Source organism: Odontesthes bonariensis, chromosome 9 (genome assembly GCF_027942865.1).
Source record: "Odontesthes bonariensis isolate fOdoBon6 chromosome 9, fOdoBon6.hap1, whole genome shotgun sequence".
NCBI lineage: Eukaryota > Metazoa > Chordata > Actinopteri > Atheriniformes > Atherinopsidae > Odontesthes > Odontesthes bonariensis.
The window spans coordinates 38,698,585-38,717,992 of NC_134514.1; the positions used below are offsets into that span (position 1 = coordinate 38,698,585).

General features: G+C 44.5%; 1 protein-coding gene across 2 annotated transcripts in view; it reads left to right on the forward strand.

Annotated features, from left to right (window-relative positions):
- The window catches only part of tpst1 (tyrosylprotein sulfotransferase 1), a 55,515-nt gene extending 40,124 nt beyond the window's left edge, over window positions 1–15,391 (forward strand). Inside the window, exons 4-6 of one of the 2 annotated variants that reach the window (XM_075474199.1) lie at window positions 12,662–12,712; window positions 13,198–13,266; window positions 14,928–15,391. In XM_075474199.1, coding sequence (XP_075330314.1) covers window positions 12,662–12,712; window positions 13,198–13,233 — 87 coding nt within the window. In that variant the 3' untranslated portion in view covers window positions 13,234–13,266; window positions 14,928–15,391. The remainder of the gene's footprint in view (window positions 1–12,661; window positions 12,713–13,197; window positions 13,267–14,927) is intronic. The other variant, XM_075474201.1, reaches the window with a different exon arrangement.
- The last annotated feature ends 4,017 nt before the right edge of the window (window positions 15,392–19,408 follow it).

The window sequence follows — 19,408 nt, forward strand, 5'->3', positions numbered from 1 at the left end:
TACCGCCCACCCCTACCTGAGCCATCCCTAACTATAAGCTTTATCAAAAAGGAAAGTTTTAAGCCTGGTCTTAAAAGTGGAAAGGGTGTCTGCTTCCCGGACATTTACTGGCAGCTTATTCCACAATAGAGGGGCCTGATAACTGAAGGCTCTGCCTCCCATTCTACTTTTAGAAACTCTGGGAACCTCAAGTAAACCTGCAGTTTGGGAACGAAGTGCTCTGTTAGGAAAATATCTTACAATGAGATCTTTAAGATATGATGGAGCTCGGTCATTAAGAGCTTTATATGTAAGGAGAAGAATCTCAAATTCTATTCTGAATTTAACAGGGAGCCAATGAAGAGAAGCTAAAACTGGAGAAATATGATCTCTGCTGTTAGTTCAGATCAATTGTTTTAATGAACAAAAAATGCTTTTTTTAATTTCACTGTTTCCTGTCCAAACCTGAGGCACTTCAGAGGTTGTGCAGTAGTATTCCTAGAGCAGCTGCACAGCTCTGGCAGGCTTATTTCTTTATACTCCACACCACAGGCTTCAGTGAGTAAAATTGGTGGGTTCCTCTTTGATCTGAATGATACAGTGAGAATTTTAATAATGACCCAATATATTTGACTGCTTTTTCATTTTGTGATTTAGAAATGTCATGTTACAAAAATTCCACACAAGAAATTGTAAACAACTAATTATCCAACTATTTTCTGGTGTGAATCAATGTGACAACGTGGCAGAGGCAGCAGACCTGGTTCTACTGGTTCTACACATTGTCTTTAGCTTATGTCTGCTAACTCACTTGCCAAACACTGCAGCCTAAAGCTGGATTTCTAGCTCACGGCCCGTGACGTCAGAATGACGTATTTCCGCCAGGCGGCGCGGCGCGTTGTTGTGCACCAGTTGAATTTTGTAACTTGGCGAGCGCTGAGAACAACTGACCGGACCAACTGGAAAACAGGCTCACAGCTGACAGTTGTCATGTAAAATACTTTGTGCAATTATTTGTAAATAAATGATGTCGTTAGGAATTTGCTGTTGTTTTATTCACTGGAAGCGGCTTTGAGTATAAGCGCTATATTAAACCGATTTATTATTATTGTTATTATAGTTGCATCCTGAAAGGTAACGATAATTCCCAAGTGTGTCCATTGAAGCACACTATTTCATAACAAACAAACAAAGAAAAGGTAACACAATACACTTAAAAGTCCTATAGCAATATTCTAAGTACTATATCAGACAATAATGGTGAGAACACACCTATTGAAATTTCAACTTCTGCCTGCTCATTAGCTAAGTAATGGGTGAGAATGCTCAGGAATTTGGAGGTGAGATGGGCATCATCATGCCTATTGAACTTTCACATTCTTTCATAATCTTTCTCTTTCGGTGCCTTTTCGCCGGCACGGTTCTAAGCAGCAGCATCATGGATGACAGTGCTACAGGGGCATTGTTTTCTTCTCCACTTTCTTCGTTGTAGAGTAGTTAGCGGTAACCTTCACGTAGCAGCGAGACCTCTGTGACGGAGAAGATTGCAACTACTGGCGCATTGACTCGCACCACTATAAATGGCCGGCACGACACCGTGACGTCATCAACACCGCCCGCGTGAGCCATCACAGCAGCCACATGGAAAATTATTAGAGAACTACAAGTATGTAAGAGTGCCTCTGTAGAGAAAAACACAGCAAACACTGAGTCAAAAGACACAATTTGAGGAGTACTGTTTTTTTTTCTGTAAATTTAGCAAATTTTAGGTTTTCTTCTAATTAAAGTTGGAAATATTTTTTAATCCACTTATTTGCTTTAGAGTCATTCTATAAGTCATTTAGTTACAGTTGGTGGGTATAAGCAGAGTGGATGTTGTATGTGTATTCAGTTTGGATGCCCTCTCTAGCCCCTTTCACACTGCCGAATAACCCGCGTTTAATCCGCGAATTTAGCGTGTCCGCTGTTGCGTTCACACTGCCGACCCGGGCTGCCGCGTCAACTCGACTCGCCTTTCGACCCGCGTCGGACCCTAGTCTTTTTGCCGAGCCGAGTTTGGTGTGAACGCAATCGACGCGAGTCGGACGTGGGCATGACGTGAGGAGTTTAAAAGACAGAATGGACAGCTGATTCAGAACAACAGCGACAGGTGAGGACAAGTTTTACTCTGTTTTAGCCTACATCAAGTTCGAGACATTTTTTAATATGGCCAACTGGGGAGACAAGGAGGTCCGCGAGCTCCTCAGCCTCCGAGCAGAGGACGTTATTTACCGCCACATTTCGGGGACTGTAGTGCTCTTGTATTCTCCGCATATGTTCTTCAGCGGCATCCCACGTTGTAACCATCCACATCCCGTAAAATAACATCTCTATGAACTGCATATACAATTGCAAAAACGAGTCCTCAAGGTGTATTTAACCCTACCTCCGACGCATGGCTTGTGCCTACGTCATTGTACACGCCCAGCATTTTATGTGTTTCGTCTGACGCTCTGCCACTAGGCAACGCCCCCTGAACTCGGCTTCAGGCGACACGGGTCACCAACACGCCAAGCGTTCACATTGCTCGACGCGGGTCGAAGGTGCAATTTGGACCCGCTAAGGTAGCGGGTCGCAGTGTGAAAGGGGCTACTGATTATAGCCTGCAGTTTATAATGCTTATAATGCTGTGGCATCAGCATCTTTTCCCACTCCCTCCCATGCCAACAGAAAGTGTCTCTCTGGGACCATCCACATCAGGTCGCCATCATTTGTGTTGTTATTTCTGGGTGTGTCATTTTGATCATGATTTGACTGTTAGATGTGCTTAAAGTGATGGTTTTACTTGTATGCCATATGTTATCCAGGGGTAGGTGTGGTTTGAATGTTTCTTTGTGGAAAAGTTGAGAGCAATTTTGATATCACTTGGCGGGCCTGTTTTTGGCATTTAAATAGCTTTTCCATTTGTTTGAGGGAAACTATGATGGATGGGGGGGTTGATGTAAAGAATGTAAAGAAAGACTAAACCTGCTTGAATTATTATTGGTGTGGATGGAAAATATCTGGAATGTAAGATGGTAGATTGGACCGAAAAACAAAAAGTTTTCAGTGCAATCTGTTGGTTTTCTTAGCTAGGAAATTGTTTTTGAATTGGCTCTATATGAACGAATTGGATTATTTTATGAATAATTATGATTACAATTAATTGAATTCCAATTGGCTTGAATTGGACTTTATTATCTAAGTGCCTTGAGATGACATTTGTTGTATTTGGCGCTATATAAATAAAAATTAATTGAATTGAATTGAATTAAAAGAGACATTGCTATGTATAATGGACCTTAAAAATATCTGCCCTTAAGGAAAGCTGGAAAAGCTCGGGAGTTGCAGCACACCTCTTCCTGTGCTCCTCAGACCTTTAGGTTGATATAACCTGCTCTTATAAGATGATGGCCTTGTAACATAGTCATTACTTATAATAAATAGTTTAATCATTATTAACTGCATCATACTTTTGCTCATGGTACTTTATTGTCATTCCATGCGAGCGTGAAATGACATTTGTTGCTGTAGGTAATATTAGTAAGTGCCTGTTGACATGCATGTAGGAGTTATTTTAGTAATCTGATGCGTCTTCAAATTGATTGGAGTTAATGTCTTTTGAATGTGTGTTCTACATTATTGAATCCACTGATTTTTGGTTTAGCTGAAGTGGTTCTCACCTAGAAGTGCATTTCCAATTTTCTAAATAAATGACCCTTTGCATACTGTGAAATGAATCCATGTGAGAGATGAAACAAACATGCAAACGGGTTAGTGGAAACGCTGAGTCAGAATGAGGGTTTTAAATAGAACCATGTGAAAACACAATTTTAGAAAGCATAGAAATAGATTGCGTTAGCATTCTTGTCTCGTGTGAACAAAGATATTTAGTTTATAATCAGGTTTCCAGCAATGCAGTCATAGCCAACAGCTGTTGTTTATCAGAAGCAAAGTTTGTGTGGAAGTCAGCCTCTCCTCAATTCTAAATGCCTTATTGTAAGTTGAATAGCATGAGGCATCTTTCTTAAAATGTTGTGCTGCTCCTTTAAAGCCCGGTCTTCCCACATGTTACCAATTTTCTATCGCGCCTACCATATGTGAGTGTTGTTCCTCATAAGACCTGCTGTTTCCTCCACACTGTCACTGTGCCGTGCATGTAAATGCTGCTCACTAATGTGTCGCGGCCCTGTTTACATATTTTAGATGCAGTAAATATCCATGTCTGCGCTGGCTCCTCCCTCGCCTCTGACATGGTTCCTACTCACTTTACCACAGAGATGCGTGCCGTGTTGACAGCGCGTTGAAGCCCATTTGTCAGATTTCTGCTGTGTGCATCTGCAGATCATCAGTGGGATGACTGAAACGTCAGTCCCAGCCAAAGGGTTCATATTATAGTTTATATGCCCCCCTCCTCTACCTGCTATGGTGTTTTTCTTTCTATGTGCTGTATCTAAGGTCAGGGCTCTGAACATCAGAAGTGTTTAAGTATTGACGCAACTGGGGTGAAACAGTACAACCATCTGTAAGGTCATTTGATGGGCTTATAATGTGCCACATAGAATACTGTAAAAAGTTAAATATATATATATATGGGTAAATGAGTTATTCTGTTAGATTGTCATGTTAATAAATGCTTAAGTCTTAAAAGCCATGCATTTTCACTTTGTGGCCACCTGTGTTGTCCATAACCTAACGTCACGTAGGTGTGTGTGGCGTGGTGGTGAAGGAGGCCCCGAATGCAGATAATCAAAATGAAAACTTGATTTATTACAAAATCCAAACAAAAAGCGCGGCTGAGCCAGAGTACAAAAAACCTGACTGTGGAGAAACAAGGACCAACCTGATTGGCATGAATGGCTGTGACTTCAGTGACAGTGTGTCAGAAAGGTGGGTGTGAAAGGTAGGACACGGATGCAGAATTGAGGATGAAAGCAAAACTGTGAGTTTATTTCACAAAAAGATGGTAAACAAAAGGCGCGGCTGAGCCGGATACAAAAACCTAAACTGTGGAAAAATATATAACGAAACAAAACAAAAGCATGGAAACTTATCTGTGACTTATCTGTGGTGTGGCGTAGCATGGATGGTGACGGGGAAGGATCTCACAAGAACTGAAAGGAAACCTGGAAACTAAATACTGTGGAGGGTGATTAGGGATTGAGTGCAGCTGAAGGGGAAAACACAGGTGAGGGACGTGAGGCTGATGGCATGACATGAAAACTAAAGACCTGAACCTAAAACATGATCTAACTAAGAACTAAAGACACTATCTAAAAACCAAACATGATCTAAAACATAAAACACATGACATGAGTCCATGGCATGACACAGTGAGGATCAATGGGCAGGAACAGACCTGGAGACTAAATACTGAGGGGGGGGTTATTGAGTGAAGGCAGCTGAGGGGAAAAACACAGGTGATGTGAGGGAAGCTGAGGAAAAACAGTGGCATAAACTAAAATGTTCCTAAACAGGAACATGAAACATGCTAACTGACAGACATGACACCTAACCATCATCTAATAAGGACCTCCAGTCAAACTGGACACCAACACTCAGCTGAGCCCCCACACAGTGTACACAGGTGTCTGACAGGTATGCTGTTTTTAGGCAGAGGGTTAGAGGGTGAGTGGGGAAAAAAAACTAGTGTTGTTTGTCGGCAATCTCAGAAAAAGGTGGAAAGGTCTTAGTTACAGTATGGTTTTAAACTTTTGGTTGGTCCTTTAGCTTTGCCCTACTTTGGAGAGATCTGCTTTTGGATGGAGTGAAACCAAGTGTTGAAATAATAAAGATTGTCCTGTGCAGCTGTTGTCAGGGCTTTTTTTTTGCTGTTTTTTGCTTCTTGCTTTATAATGGTTTGTTGTTAGCCTTGCCCAGCATAAAAATACCAGAAATCCTTTACTCTTTGGAGGCAGAGAGCCATGCAGGCGTACATTCCATCGTAAGCATACTCAAACCCTTATCGTTAGCAACCATGTTGCTTTTAGCAAATCTATGTTCTCTCTCTCTTTTGAAGTGAAACCCAAACTGGACAAATCTTAACTGACTCTCTTTAGAAGAGAGTTCTGCCCCTCCAGACAGCAGGTGTCTCTCCAGCTACGCTGCTGATTGAGTGGCAGCAGCACATTCAGTTGACTACACACCTTTGTGCATAATATCTACTCTAAAGTCATCATTTTACGTTTTATGTTAAAAAAGCTGAAATCACAGCACAGTGCTTGTCTTTACTTTTTCTGCAGTACACTGTACAAAAGTGTGGAAAAGCAAAATTCAGTTTGTACTGAATACATGCAAAGCACTCCCAAATTGTGTTGTGTTATATAAGACATATGGCAACAAGCCCCCAAATGATCCACTGCATAATGAAGCCACGTATGGAAATGATCTTTCTGCTGTTAGGAATGTCCCATCTCATCTCCTCTACGGCATTGATTTCACCACAGAATACACAGTGTGAATCTGGCTGCTTGGCAGGAAAACAGTGGAAGCAGTCGCTGTGCAGAATGTTTGCTTTGTGGATGCTTAAGGAGCTCAACCCTTTGAGAGGAGCCATATCTTGATGGTACTTGTGCTTTTACCAAGCAAGCAATCTGCTGTTGGTGCATATCTTCCCAAGTCCTCACTTTTCCTTGATTTAACCTGTAACTACAGATGCACCGATTGCAAAATTCTTGGCCGATACCGATTTCCGGTTTTTAAGGAGGTCTGATCTGCCAAAACCGGTTTTTCCAATACCGATTTTCTATCTAAGAAATAATTATAATCATATAATAGACACTATATTTGTTTGGCTTGAGTACCCTTTCCCAAATTTAATACAAGTACCCTTCTCCCAGACAACATTTTGCTTATATAACTGCAATTAAAACCACAACTAGTGGTAGGCTATATGCTATCATAACCCCCCTTTTCAAGAATAAAACATCACAAATAAGAAATAGAGTGACAGTTTCAATAGTGCCTCCTGAGCAGATTTATTTTCAACACTGACACAGTGTGTGTATATGACTTGAAACGCTCTCAAACAACTCTGGCAGCGCTGTGTCAGAAAAGTACCGCCTACTTGGTCATTTGTACCGTGGACTCAGGTGTTTCATCAGATTTACGAAGCCTTTATCCTGTACTACACTAAACGGCTGGTCGTCCAGTGCCATGAACTCCATTATTTTCCTAGTGGTGGCGGTGGACTTTTCAGTGTTGATGTGGAACACAGCAGCCACGGTGGAGGGTTGCTGTGGTGGCTGCGACTCTGCTGCATCCCTCCTCTTAGCAGCAGTGTCCTCCTTATATTTGCTAAACAAACCCAGGTGCTTCTTTTCCAAGTGGCGTATTAAGTTTGTTGTTCCAAATGTCTTAGGCGTTGATCCTCCGCGGCTTACTTTTGACTTGCAAGCATTACAAACAGCATGTTTTGGGTCTCCCTGGCACAAAGTGAAATAAGTCCAAATCGGTGACATGTTTTCTTCCTGAGTCTTGCTAGTTTTTAGCTGTTTTGCTCTGGGCGAAATTATGACAGTGACCGGCCTTTTTTAATCGGCGGCCGATTGATCGGTGCATCTCTACCTGTAACGCTTCCAAGAATTTCCCTTTCAAGTATGCAGAGTCTTTTATAAGACTTTAAAACAAAAAAAGTGTTACTCTGAAAACTCAATCAGGCACAAGTTGAATCTCAGGTCTGTATCGTATTGAATGCTTTCATCATCCTTGTTTTTAGGGGCAAGAAAATAAGTTTATCAGATGTGGCATTTTATCTCAAAAGCAAAATGACATAAACAAACAGCTCACTGACTGGTTTGACAAACCTTGTACCTTCACTCAGAGTTAATGTTCTTAAGCTATTACTTAAAGACTAATTTAGTAGTAAATGTGCCACTGTCCAAACAATTTATCATAAAAAGAAAAAAATAACCAAATAATCATTGTGAATCTTGCATTCACAGCTACCCCAATGACTGCTCAAATAAAACACCTTGAAATCTCTGTCCATGTCACATATGACCGGCGGGCAGAAGAGATCTTTCAGTTTGCTCTAAATGAGGCTCATCAGCCCTGGCTCTTGAAGCCACAATCAATAGCTCTTAAGTGGCTTTACAGTTGTTCTGATCCCTTGTGAGAAATGGATATTGGGATCAATAAGTTCTCAGCTTCTCCACAGTAATATTAATGAGTTGTGTGTTGTCTGTCTGTGGCTGGACCTGGACAGTTGATGATGTGCAGACTAATCATATTACATTGATTATCCTGACGGTGGGTGCTCTGCCATCATGGTGCCCTTTGGCTGAGAGCCTTAAGGGGGTCCGGTTTATGGAACCATCAGTCAGATGAGCAGGACGGGAGGAAGATTGATGAATGAGGATTTCTTATGAAGAGTTTATTGATTGATTAGTCGTAACTTGTTTAGCTCAGATCAAAACTTGAGCTCTTGTGTTTACTGCATTTACTCACTGTAGTAGAGAAATGTGTCTTATGTTCTTTTAGAAGTTGTATCAAGTGTTTCCTTTGGGGTAATGCTGAACATATCACGGCCGTATCATACACCGTAGCCGCTACACTCAGCACATACTTCAAGCTTTGGGTTTTATTCATATCAGATGGCTTTCTGAAGCAGACAGTCCATTAGTCATGTCACATTTAACCAGCAAATGTCAAATGGCCGTGCCATGTTGGTATTGGCATTGTGATATTGACATTGCTCATGCGGATATTTTCACAACAATACATTTTCAATATTATATTGTGCAGCCCCATTCACCACACATGTTTTACTTGTTACTGGTATAACTTGGATAATCCATCATAAAGGCCAACTGTTCTGTCAGGAATATACCTGCATTAAAGGGAGGACTTCAGGTGGGCTTATTGGACTCAAGTTCTGCCACAGAAGTAGTCCGACAGCACATTCTGGGGCCATTTAAACCCAAAAGATTAGGAAAAGAACAAGTTGTGAGACGCTGTGTACTATTTGAAGTATGGCCATCTTACTACTTTAGTACAAACTAAATCCAACAAGTTCCATGTTTCTCAGCCTATTTCATTCAGGAGCTTTTGGGAGTTTGGTATTTTGGATTCTTGGTGCTCGAAAGGCTTTCACTTGGAACTCAGTCTGGAGTCTGGTGAGTTGTAGGTCCAAGCGCTTAAGGCAGTGTGTGTGAGTCTTTCTGGCAAAAATCTGCTAAGAGGAGATTAGGAGCTGGAAGCAATTAACGTGCATGTGATGGTTCTTTTCGAGCTAACAGTATGCACACAATGACCTGTGAAGTGGGTACTGTGTAACAGCTCTGCAGCAGTCAGCTCTGAAATCCCTCTCTGTTTAGACCCTGTACAGTGGCAGACTTTGCTCACAGACATCAGGTCTGTTCAGGAGCCTCTGTGTGCCTCCCAGATAAAAGGATTTACTGTGAGGTAACAATATCCCCCAGAAGCCCCCCCCCTCAGAGGATGGAAGTAGACAAGCGTGCAGCTGAAACATTCTCCCCTGCTGGTCGTGACTGGACACTGGCAGCTGCTCAAATGCACTGGGCTGGTACCGCCATTAACCCGGCGCTGAGGCCGGAGCTGAGCCCGGCGCTGCTGAGCCACAGGGAGCGGTTGTCGGAGCGCTGAGGCCGGAGTGACCCAGCAGGCACCTTGGCTGATGTGCCCGTGCCGGGCTGTGCCGGGCTCTGCCGGGCTGTGCCGGGTTCTGCCGGGTTCTGCCGGGTTCTGCCGGGTTCTGCCGGGCTCTGCCGGGCTGTGCCGGGTTCTGCCGGGTTCTGCCGGGTTCTGCCGGGCTGTGCCGGGCTGTGCCGGGCTGTGCCGGGTTCTGCCGGGTTCTGCCGGGTTCTGCCGGGCTGTGCCGGGCTGTGCCAGGCTGTGCCGGGCTCTGTTCAGAGTAACAAAACAGTCTCTATTTGTTCGTATCTATTCATCTCTGTGTGTGAGCGTGGCGCTCCTGATCCAAGCTAAAAGCCATTAGATGCTTACCATGTAAACAGCACGACATTTTCTTTTCAGCACTGAAGACTAACTGGAGCTGAATGTGACTGTGTGTGAATATTGTGGGCAGGCTGAGTTTCTGATGGGAATCCAGTTTAGGCAGGGATAGATGCAGGAAGGGTTCTCTGGGTTTTCTCTCTGTTCTTCACACATGAAAAGGTAGCGTGCACAGGTGGAGCTGAAGTGCTGCCTGCTGTTGTAATGAGAGAAGAGAATCTGCTTCAAAGGGAAGGTTGATACCTCCACATCAGCTGTTTATAGCTCAGTTTGTTCTCCTTTAGCTGTGGGAATGCAACAGGAAGGGGCAGCGCCGTGTTCCTGTCCACTGATTGCTGACTGAGCAGACATTTGCAGGTGGAGTGCTTCCACCCTCCTGAGCAGTGTTGACCTGTTTTATCTGTGTCTGTGGAACATTCCTCCGGCAGATGGTTCAGAGCTAATGGAGCTTCATGTTCCAGGGTCCCAGGAACAGACTTTGATCTGTCTTCTCCACAGGACAGATTGATCTGTAACAAGCAGAGCAAACACTTCTGCACACCTCTGATGATCCACTGCTGGGATCCATGATGTGTGGATGCAGCCTGTCGTAGCACAGGGCCTTCTGCTCAGCCTCTCCTCCTCAGCCTCTCCTCCTCAGCCTCTCCTCCTCAGCCTCTCCTCCTCACCCTCTCCTCCTCAGCCTCTCCTCCTCACCCTCTCCTCCTCACCCTCTCCTCCTCACCCTCTCCTCCTCAGCCTCTCCTCCTCACCCTCTCCTCCTCAGCCTCTCCTCCTCAGCCTCTCCTCCTCACCCTCTCCTCCTCACCCTCTCCTCCTCACCCTCTCCTCCTCAGCCTCTGTATGTGGAGACGGGCTGAGAAATGGCCCCCAGGAGGAAATCAGAAACATACTCTGGCCTCTCTGTCTCTGCTGTGGGAATCAGTTCAGATAATGTTCCACTTCTGGCGCCGCATCGATTTCAGGCTAACACGCAAGCGAGCATGACGGCACGCAGGGGGATTTAGACGTGAGTTCTGTGTCCTGGGACCAGTTTCAATCAGTGGATCCCAGAAGGGGGCTGCATGAGCGCAGCCTGGATCCCCCCGGTGTGTGCCGGCACAGCACACACAGATCCTCACTGATCGCTGCATCTGGATCAGGTACTGAAGCCCATATGCATGTAATAAAAATATCTTTCTACAACTGTTAGTGACTGAAATGAATCTACTTTGTCAAAGTCTGCCTTCATAAATCCTCTGATTCCCTACTGTGATGTGGGGATGTTGTTTGGTAACGCTGAGGGGAAGCCAAAGCAGCAGTAAGTCTCTGCATCTGTCTGCTACAGTGCTGCTTTTTCCTTTGCCTCAAACTGTACGACAACACAGCCATCTCATGGAGTTCAGTGTCATATGGCAGCAGACGCAGAACATACCAACGTCTCAGTTTCACTGAATAATGTCCAGACTTTAACCTCGGAAGCATTTCAATCAAGACTCTTTATTCTAGACGTCTGCCTCTTGGAAAGGCTCCCAGCTTCCTGGGCTTTGGTTGACTTACAGTATCGTGTTCCAGTTATTGAAGGAAATTGAAATAATACTTTAAAGCATGGTGAAGTTTGACTTTTAACAACACAGTATGTTTACCAGCAAACAGCTTCATTTAGTTGAAGGAAAATGCAAAGTTGACGTTTGTTTGTACACCAATTTATATTCTGGCCATCAGTCCATTTCTAACCCTCATAACCTAATGTTCACTGCAAGTAAAAGAGTTCCATTCATTAGGATAAGAGCGACTTCTAAAAGCATTACTGTATACAATAAGCACATCACTGAATCTACTGCTAATGTTCTATTATGTGTTTACTTTGATAGATTAGCCAAAAACCGGGGATCTGGTTTCAGCTCAATACTTTCAGCTTGTTTTGCAGATCCTGCATTCAGCGATGTAACTCAGTTAGGCCCGATAAGGATCATCTCCTCTCTGCCTCCTTCTTTCTCAATCCATCATCTTTGATCGCTTTCATCCAAACAAAACTGAATGGAACCAGGCAGCAGTGGCTGTAAAGGGAGGTGATGGCGCTAACATCCCAGCATGCAACACTTGTCCTTTGGCTGATTCACAGGCGATAAGCGCAGACGTGAGGGGCCTTTGAACTGCAGACTTTATGGGGACTAATGAGAACAAGCATTTTGAAGGCCTCCTGAGCTCAAAGCGTACATGGAACATGTACACGACACAGGTCTCCCACATAAATGAATAGAAATGAAAGAAAAGTCCAAACCATGAGTCAGAGTTAAAGAAGCCTTGGCCTCAGCGTCTTCACTCATTCAGAGATAGGTCATTTCCTGAATACATGTTTAGGTTTCTGTGCAAATGACTCACTTGTGTGCCAGGGAACTGACCTTTTTTACAGGCCTGCTGACAGCTGGATATTCCCATTTAAACACACAAACACACACATACTCCGACAGTCCAAGGGTGTCTGATAGGACACGGACCCTCACCCCCCCCCCCTCTGATCTGCCTGCTGGAGTTCTGGGCGTGTCCTGCTCTGCATCATTTCTGCTCTGAGCTGGGTTTAGATGGAAGGCATTGATAATGAGAATGTGTTACATGCAGCTATTTTCAGTTTTCACTTTCCTAAGATGTCCCCATAGTCCTCCAGATGCTGAATCCATTCAGAACTCTGAACCCTTTGTTTTTCCAGGTCTTTAAAGGGGAATTTCAGCTCCCAGATTTCCTAAAAGAACAATCCCAGGTACAGTAAAGTGTCTGCCTGATGCTGAGCTTTTCATCTTTTTGATTTGATGTCCAAAATGAATCCTTTTTCTGGTGTCTGGTTGGAGCATGTAAAGCATGCAGCTCAGTGGAAGATCAGGTTACAGATTTCCATCTGTTCACAGTTACTCATCTCTTGTTTTTCACTTGAGTTCGGCAGCCTGTTGTTGATTTCTGGTGTCAGCTCCATGTTCTCATATTTTGTTACTCTTTGTGTCGTCTCTTGATTTCAGAGCCTCATGTTGACTCGAGCCTCTATGCCCCCTGCTGGCACTTTAATGAAACTACAACTGTTTTGGATGCTTCATATTGCCCCTTTTTTTCACCACAGTCAGCTTTTGTTGGTTGAATGTTGTAGTTCAGCTGTGAGTCAGCATACCAGTTGCTGGTTGCAGTTGCAACATTTCCCACATTCATCATGGAGCTGCCACTGAAAGATGACCTGCTGTCTGTTCCTCTTCACAGATCCAGAAGTCTGCAGAAAGAGCCCAACCCAGTTAGGAGCACAGGGAGCTCCAACGCTGCAGTATACAGGTACAGCTGGACCACCATCTGAGGACCACACACAACACTGGATTTTATATCCATTTATTAAAGACCACGACCTTTTGAAATGGGACAATCCTACATTGTCCCTGTCAGATGTAAAGCTTTTTTAAAAAGCTGTGGAGTTAAAGTTACTGCAGCGCTCTGTGCCAAAGCAGACGTTACATGAAACTTTTCTGCCATCTTCTCACCAAACCTTCTGCAGCAGTTCTGGTCAGACAGTAAAAACATGACCTGCCATCCTTTCCTGAGCTCTGTTCCGTCACCTTGTTGGAAAACATCATGGAGCCGAGGAAAGGTGGTGGGAGAAATTTGTAAGAACTTAAGAAAAGACAACCACCATATAAAGAGAATCTGACTCAGCTGTGATGTAGGTCCACAGCACTAAAACTAAAGATGTACACAGGCTGTTTTATATATGTCGTCTTAGCATAATAAGTTCTAACATCAAGTGATACTTTGTCATAAAGGTCGGTCATTCTATTTATCCACATAAGAATGAGTTTGTATGACTTAAAGAATATAAGGAAGCGTTAATTGTGTGATGGAAACATTGCCTTTCTTTTGTAAAGCGTAGGCCAGTGTTTGCTAAGCTAAAGGGGGCGATAAAGGAAGCATTGGAGCTCCTTTGCTTTGTATTTTGGAGAATTCAAACAGCTGTGATTATGGCAGCTACTCGTATACGTCTGGGTAACTCTTCTCAGTTTGGAACCTTCCTAAGCTACAGACATTATCCAACCAGATCTTTGGTGGAATGATGTTTTAAGTAGAGCTGTTTGCATCACTGACTCTTCAGAGCAGGGATGTCCACATGCGGTCCTGGAGGGCCGCTGTCCTGGAGGATTTCCATGTTTCCCTGCTTCAACACACCTGATTCAGATCAGTGCATCATCAGCAGGCTGCTGCAGAACTTCACAAGCTTTTCAACAGATCCATTCCATCTGAATCAGGTGTGTTGAAGCAGGGAAACATGGAAATCCTCCAGGGCAGCGGCCCTCCAGGGCCACATGTGGACATCCCTGCTTTAGAGTCTTACTCCCCAAATAGATTTTGCTGTAGACAACTTAAAGGGGAAGTTGTGTTTTTTAAAGCTGGACCTTATCTCTGGCATAAATACGTTCATCTGCTCACCGATAACAGTTTGGTGAAAGTCGGCGTCCTTCGGAAGATATTTAGAGTACATCATGGACACGCCGCCGCAGCATATTTACACAGAATTTGCTCCTTTTTTGTGTATTTCCAAATTGCCATGTGATCTAAATATCGTCCGGAGGACGCCGACTTTCACCAAACTGTTATGGGTGAGTAGATGAAGGTATTTTAAGCCAGAAATAAGGTCCAGCTTTAAAAAAACCGAACTTCTCCTTTAGAATCAGGACATTAGTGCCATCTGCTGGACAGACTGTAGGATCATAATATTTTCTTTTAATTATGATAAATATTGTTCCAGAAATGATTGGAACCACAGAGAGTGATGCACATAATAAGCTGACTGTTATATTGTCTCATCTAAGACTCCAGTTCACACAGGAGTAAAACAGGACTTTCCACTGATTCCATTTCATCCAGTTAAACGTTTAAACACTTTCTGAAAGACTGCTCAGCATGCACTGTCAGGGCCAGCCGGTCACTCTTGTGTTCTCCTCCAGGACTCAGTGGAGTAGAGGATCACAGTTATCGTCTCACCCATCTCACTATCTGTGCTATGCCTGGGTCACCGGACCACCTGGAGGGTGTCAGCCCTGCTCCTCCCGGGCTGCTCCCAGGCCTCGCCTCCAGGAGAACTATCAGCCTTTTGATGTTTTACCTTAGAATGAGAGAATCCTACTGGTTCTCCGCACCACAGAATGTCTGCTGATTGTCATTTGTGTCACATCATGCTCATTAATTTGTAGGAATGATTTCTGGCTGTTCAGAGAAAACTGTGATTCTGTTGTAAGAAACTACAGTGGACTCAAATCAAAACAAGTATTTATGAAAGGAAACTAGCTTTTGGAAGAAACCATACCTATTTTAATGTTTCATTTTTTCATGCCTTTGTATTGTGCAGTGTCATGGGTACTGATCAACCGTGATAAACAATGCTTTTTTTAAAAAAGACAATGGTGTCAGTGTGTTTCATTTCTCTTCAGTGAAGATTAAACCACACAGAAACAGTTCTTCAGGGCAGGCGGAACACTGACGGCTCAGCTGTGAAACCCAAGCATGCTGCTGTTCTAAAGCTGTTTCTATCGTCCTCAAAGTTGGTCTACTCAAGTATCCTTTGCTTGTAAAACACAATCTTTGTTTCAGCTGAATGAAAACTTTTCACTGTCTTAAACTTACAGCTCTCCTGTAAAGCCCCCCCCCCTCTGACAGCATCACCAAAAAGCGCCCGTTTGTTTCTCAGCTCATGCTTTGGACTGCATGTGAAGGCCAGAGTTGTTGTGTTGGACTGAACTTGACAGCATTCACTCTGTGGTTAGATTTTCTGAGGATTAGTCTTTCAGTGATTTCTAGAAAATGCATTTTGGAGAAATGTATGTTTATTGCAACTGAAATCTAGCAGAACAAACTGGGGAATTTAGGAGACAACAGCTGTAGACAACTATCGTAAGAAAGGCTGCAAATAATCGTATCATGTAGAAGCTGCTTGGTGCTGATGTGTCTGCTACAGCATGCTAAGATCTTAAGTTGGGCCTTCTGGGAAAAAGGTGGTTTTTGTCTGAGTTTGGCCAGAGATTTAAATTATAAGTAAAAAACAAACAAGAAAAAGAGAAATGATTATCAACAACAACAGCTAGTGTCAGAGTTGTTCTGACTGTAGTCTCCAGGGCGGACTGCTCCAGCTATCAGCCCGTGGCCAGCTGAAGAAGTTCCACCGCAGGATCTGCAGCTGTTGCTGTGAAAATGTTCGTGTCTACAGTCAGACTGAGACTGTACAGGAAGCTCCTTTTACTGTGAAAAAACATCCACACGCAGACGATACATCCAGCTTTTCTCACAAACTGCATGGGAACGTTATTCATTCATCAGACTAACTGTACACATATTTTTAGAGCAATTTAATCTGCTAATGATGTCGGGACACACACACACACACACACACACAAAGTCATTTGGTATAAAAGAAATCAATTCACAGACCTTGATCAGTGATTCCTCTCCTGATTTTATTTCAAATCTTTAAATGATATAATAAGCTCCCATTTAAATGTCTCCTGGTTCATCTGCAGTAGCTGTGAAAATGCTGCCAATGAGGCTTAAACAATGTATTCAGAGATTGTTCTGATGATTGGCTCTTTTTTATGAAAGCGGCCTGTTTTTCCACATGTGCCCCCCGTTTGATCCCCTCATGGAGGCTGCATCCTGAGGCTCTTCCAGGCTCACTGCTCTGCCTCAGGATGTGTGTATTTCCTGCCATTTGTGCTATTCTGACCAGAGCTTTTTTGTTTTTCTCTGTAACAGAAGTGAGTTTCATGCTTCTGTTATTTTTTTGCTATTCAACACTTTCTGGGTTCTGTTTGTTATTCCAAAAAGGAGAGCACTAAATAAAACAAAGTTTTTCCTTTTCTCTTCTTCTCTGAAGTGTCTCAGTTTTACATTTGCTAAACTTTACCTCTTCTTCACTGTTGCTATCATCATGTTTATTAGCTGTGGTGCAAACATGGTGAAAAAAACCGGCCACTTAGTGAGGTACACCTTGCCAGTAAAAGGTTGGACCCTCTTTTGCCTTCAGAACTGCCTTAAATGAGAAGTTTTTTTTTTTTTTAAAGCTGGACCTTATTTCTGGCATAGAATACCTTCATCTGCTCACCGATAACAGTTTGGTGAAAGTCGGCGTCCTTCTGAAGATATTTAAATCACTTGAGATCCGCGTATATCCATATAACAGAGAGAACAGGGCAGAGACAATACAGCCGGACGTGCAGCGGTCTGTTGTTCTCTGTCCAGCTGTTCTGTGTCCAGCTGTTCTCTGACCAGCTGTTCTGTGTCCAGCTGTTCTGTGGCCAGCTGTTCTCTGGCCAGCTGTTCTCTGGCCAGCTGTTCTGTGGCCAGCTGTTTTCTGGCCAGCTGTTCTCAGGCCAGCTGTTCTGTGACTAGCTGTTCTCTGGCCAGCTGTTCTGTTACCAGCTGGTCTCTGTCCAGCTGTTTTCTGGCCAGCTGTTCTCAGGCCAGCTGTTCTCAGAACAGCTGTTCTCTGGCCAGCTGTTCTCTGTCCAGCTGTTCTCTGTCCAGCTGTTCTGTGGCCAGCTGTTCTCTGTCCAGCTGTTCTCTGGCCAGCTGTTCTCTGTCCAGCTGTTCTCTGGCCAGCTGTTCTCTGTCCAGCTGTTCTCTGTCCAGCTGTTCTTTGGCCAGCTGTTCTGTGACCAGCTGTTCTGTGGCCAGCTGTTCTCTGGCCAGCTGTTCTCTGGCCAGCTGTTCTCTGTCCAGCTGTTCTCTGGCCAGCTGTTCTCTGTCCAGCTGTTCTCTGGCCAGCTGTTCTCTGTCCAGCTGTTCTCTGGCCAGCTGTTCTCTGGCCAGCTGTTCTGTGGCCAGCTGTTTTCTGGCCAGCTGTTCTCAGGCCAGCTGTTCTGTGACTAGCTGTTCTCTGGCCAGCTGTTCTGTTACCAGCTGGTCTCTGTCCAGCTGTTTTCTGGCCAGCTGTTCTCAGGCCAGCTGTTCTCTGTCCAGCTGTTCTGTGGCCAGCTGTTCTCTGTCCAGCTGTTCTCTGGCCAGCTGTTCTCTGTCCAGCTGTTCTCTGGCCAGCTGTTCTCTGTCCAGCTGTTCTCTGTCCAGCTGTTCTGTGGCCAGCTGTTCTGTGACTAGCTGTTCTGTGGCCAGCTGTTCTCTGTCCAGCTGTTCTGTGGCCAGCTGTTCTCTGGCCAGCTGTTCTCTGGCCAGCTGTTCTGTGACCAGTTGTTCTCTGGCCAGCTGTTCCTCTCTCTGCTTCTGCATCCTTTCCAGGAGCTCTTCATCTCTCTACTCTGGCTGGAAATGGTAAGGACGCCCATCGTACTCAGAGAACAGCTGTTCTGTGGCCAGCTGTTCTCTGTCCAGCTGTCCTCTGTCCAGCTGTTCTGTGGCCAGCTGTTCTGTGGCCAGCTGTTCTCAGGCCAGCTGTTCTTCAATTCAATTCAATTCATATTTATTTATATAGCGCCAAATACAACAAATGTCATCTCAAGGCACTTAGATAGTAAGTCCAATTCAAGCCAATTGGAATTCAATTAATTAATAATAATCATAATTCATAAAATAATCCAATTCGTTCATATAGAGCCAATTCAAAAACAATTTCCTAGCTAAGAAAACCAGATTGCACTGAAAACTTTTTGTTTTTCGGTCCAATCTCCCGGCCTGAGCGTGCCTGAGGCGACTGTGGAGAGAAACGACTCCCTTTTAACAGGAAGAAACCTCTGGCAGAACCAGAACCAGGAAGGGTGGCCATCCGCCTCGACCAGCTGGGGTTTGAGAAGACAGAAAGGGGGGGGGGGGGCCGCGGCGGCGGCACTGTAACACCATTCAAAGGATATCTGTTGGAACAGGGAAACACAAGTTAATGACCACAATAATATCTGTTCTGTGACCAGCTGTTCTCTGGCCAGCTGTTCCGTGACCAGCTGTTCTGTGACCAGCTGTTCTCTGTCCAGCTGTTCTGTGACCAGCTGTTCTCTGGCCAGCTGTTCAGTGACCAGCTGTTCTCTGGCCAGCTGTTCTGTGGCCAGCTGTTCTGTGGCCAGCTGTTCTCTGGCCAGCTGTTCTCTGGCCAGCTGTTCTGTGACCAGCTGTTCTCTGGCCAGCTGTTCTCTGGCCAGCTGTTCTGTGACCAGTTGTTCTCTGGCCAGCTGTTCCTCTCTCTGCTTCTGCATCCTTTCCAGGAGCTCTTCATCTCTCTACTCTGGCTGGAAATGGTAAGGACGCCCATCGTACTCAGAGTCGTCGTCCACGTCGTCAGAATCTGATAAACATCCTGCCATGTTGCACAGAACTAGCAGCAGCAAACTCTGAAGTTAGCCGACCGTCACAGAGCACGGCGTGAATGAGCTGTGCTGCTGCGGAGCGCAGCGATGACATCATCCCAGTAGATGCGTGTGTAGAAAGCTTCCTATAAGCCCCCCGATAGCCCCCAATAACAACAACACAGCATCTCTGAGCTAACAGTGCAACA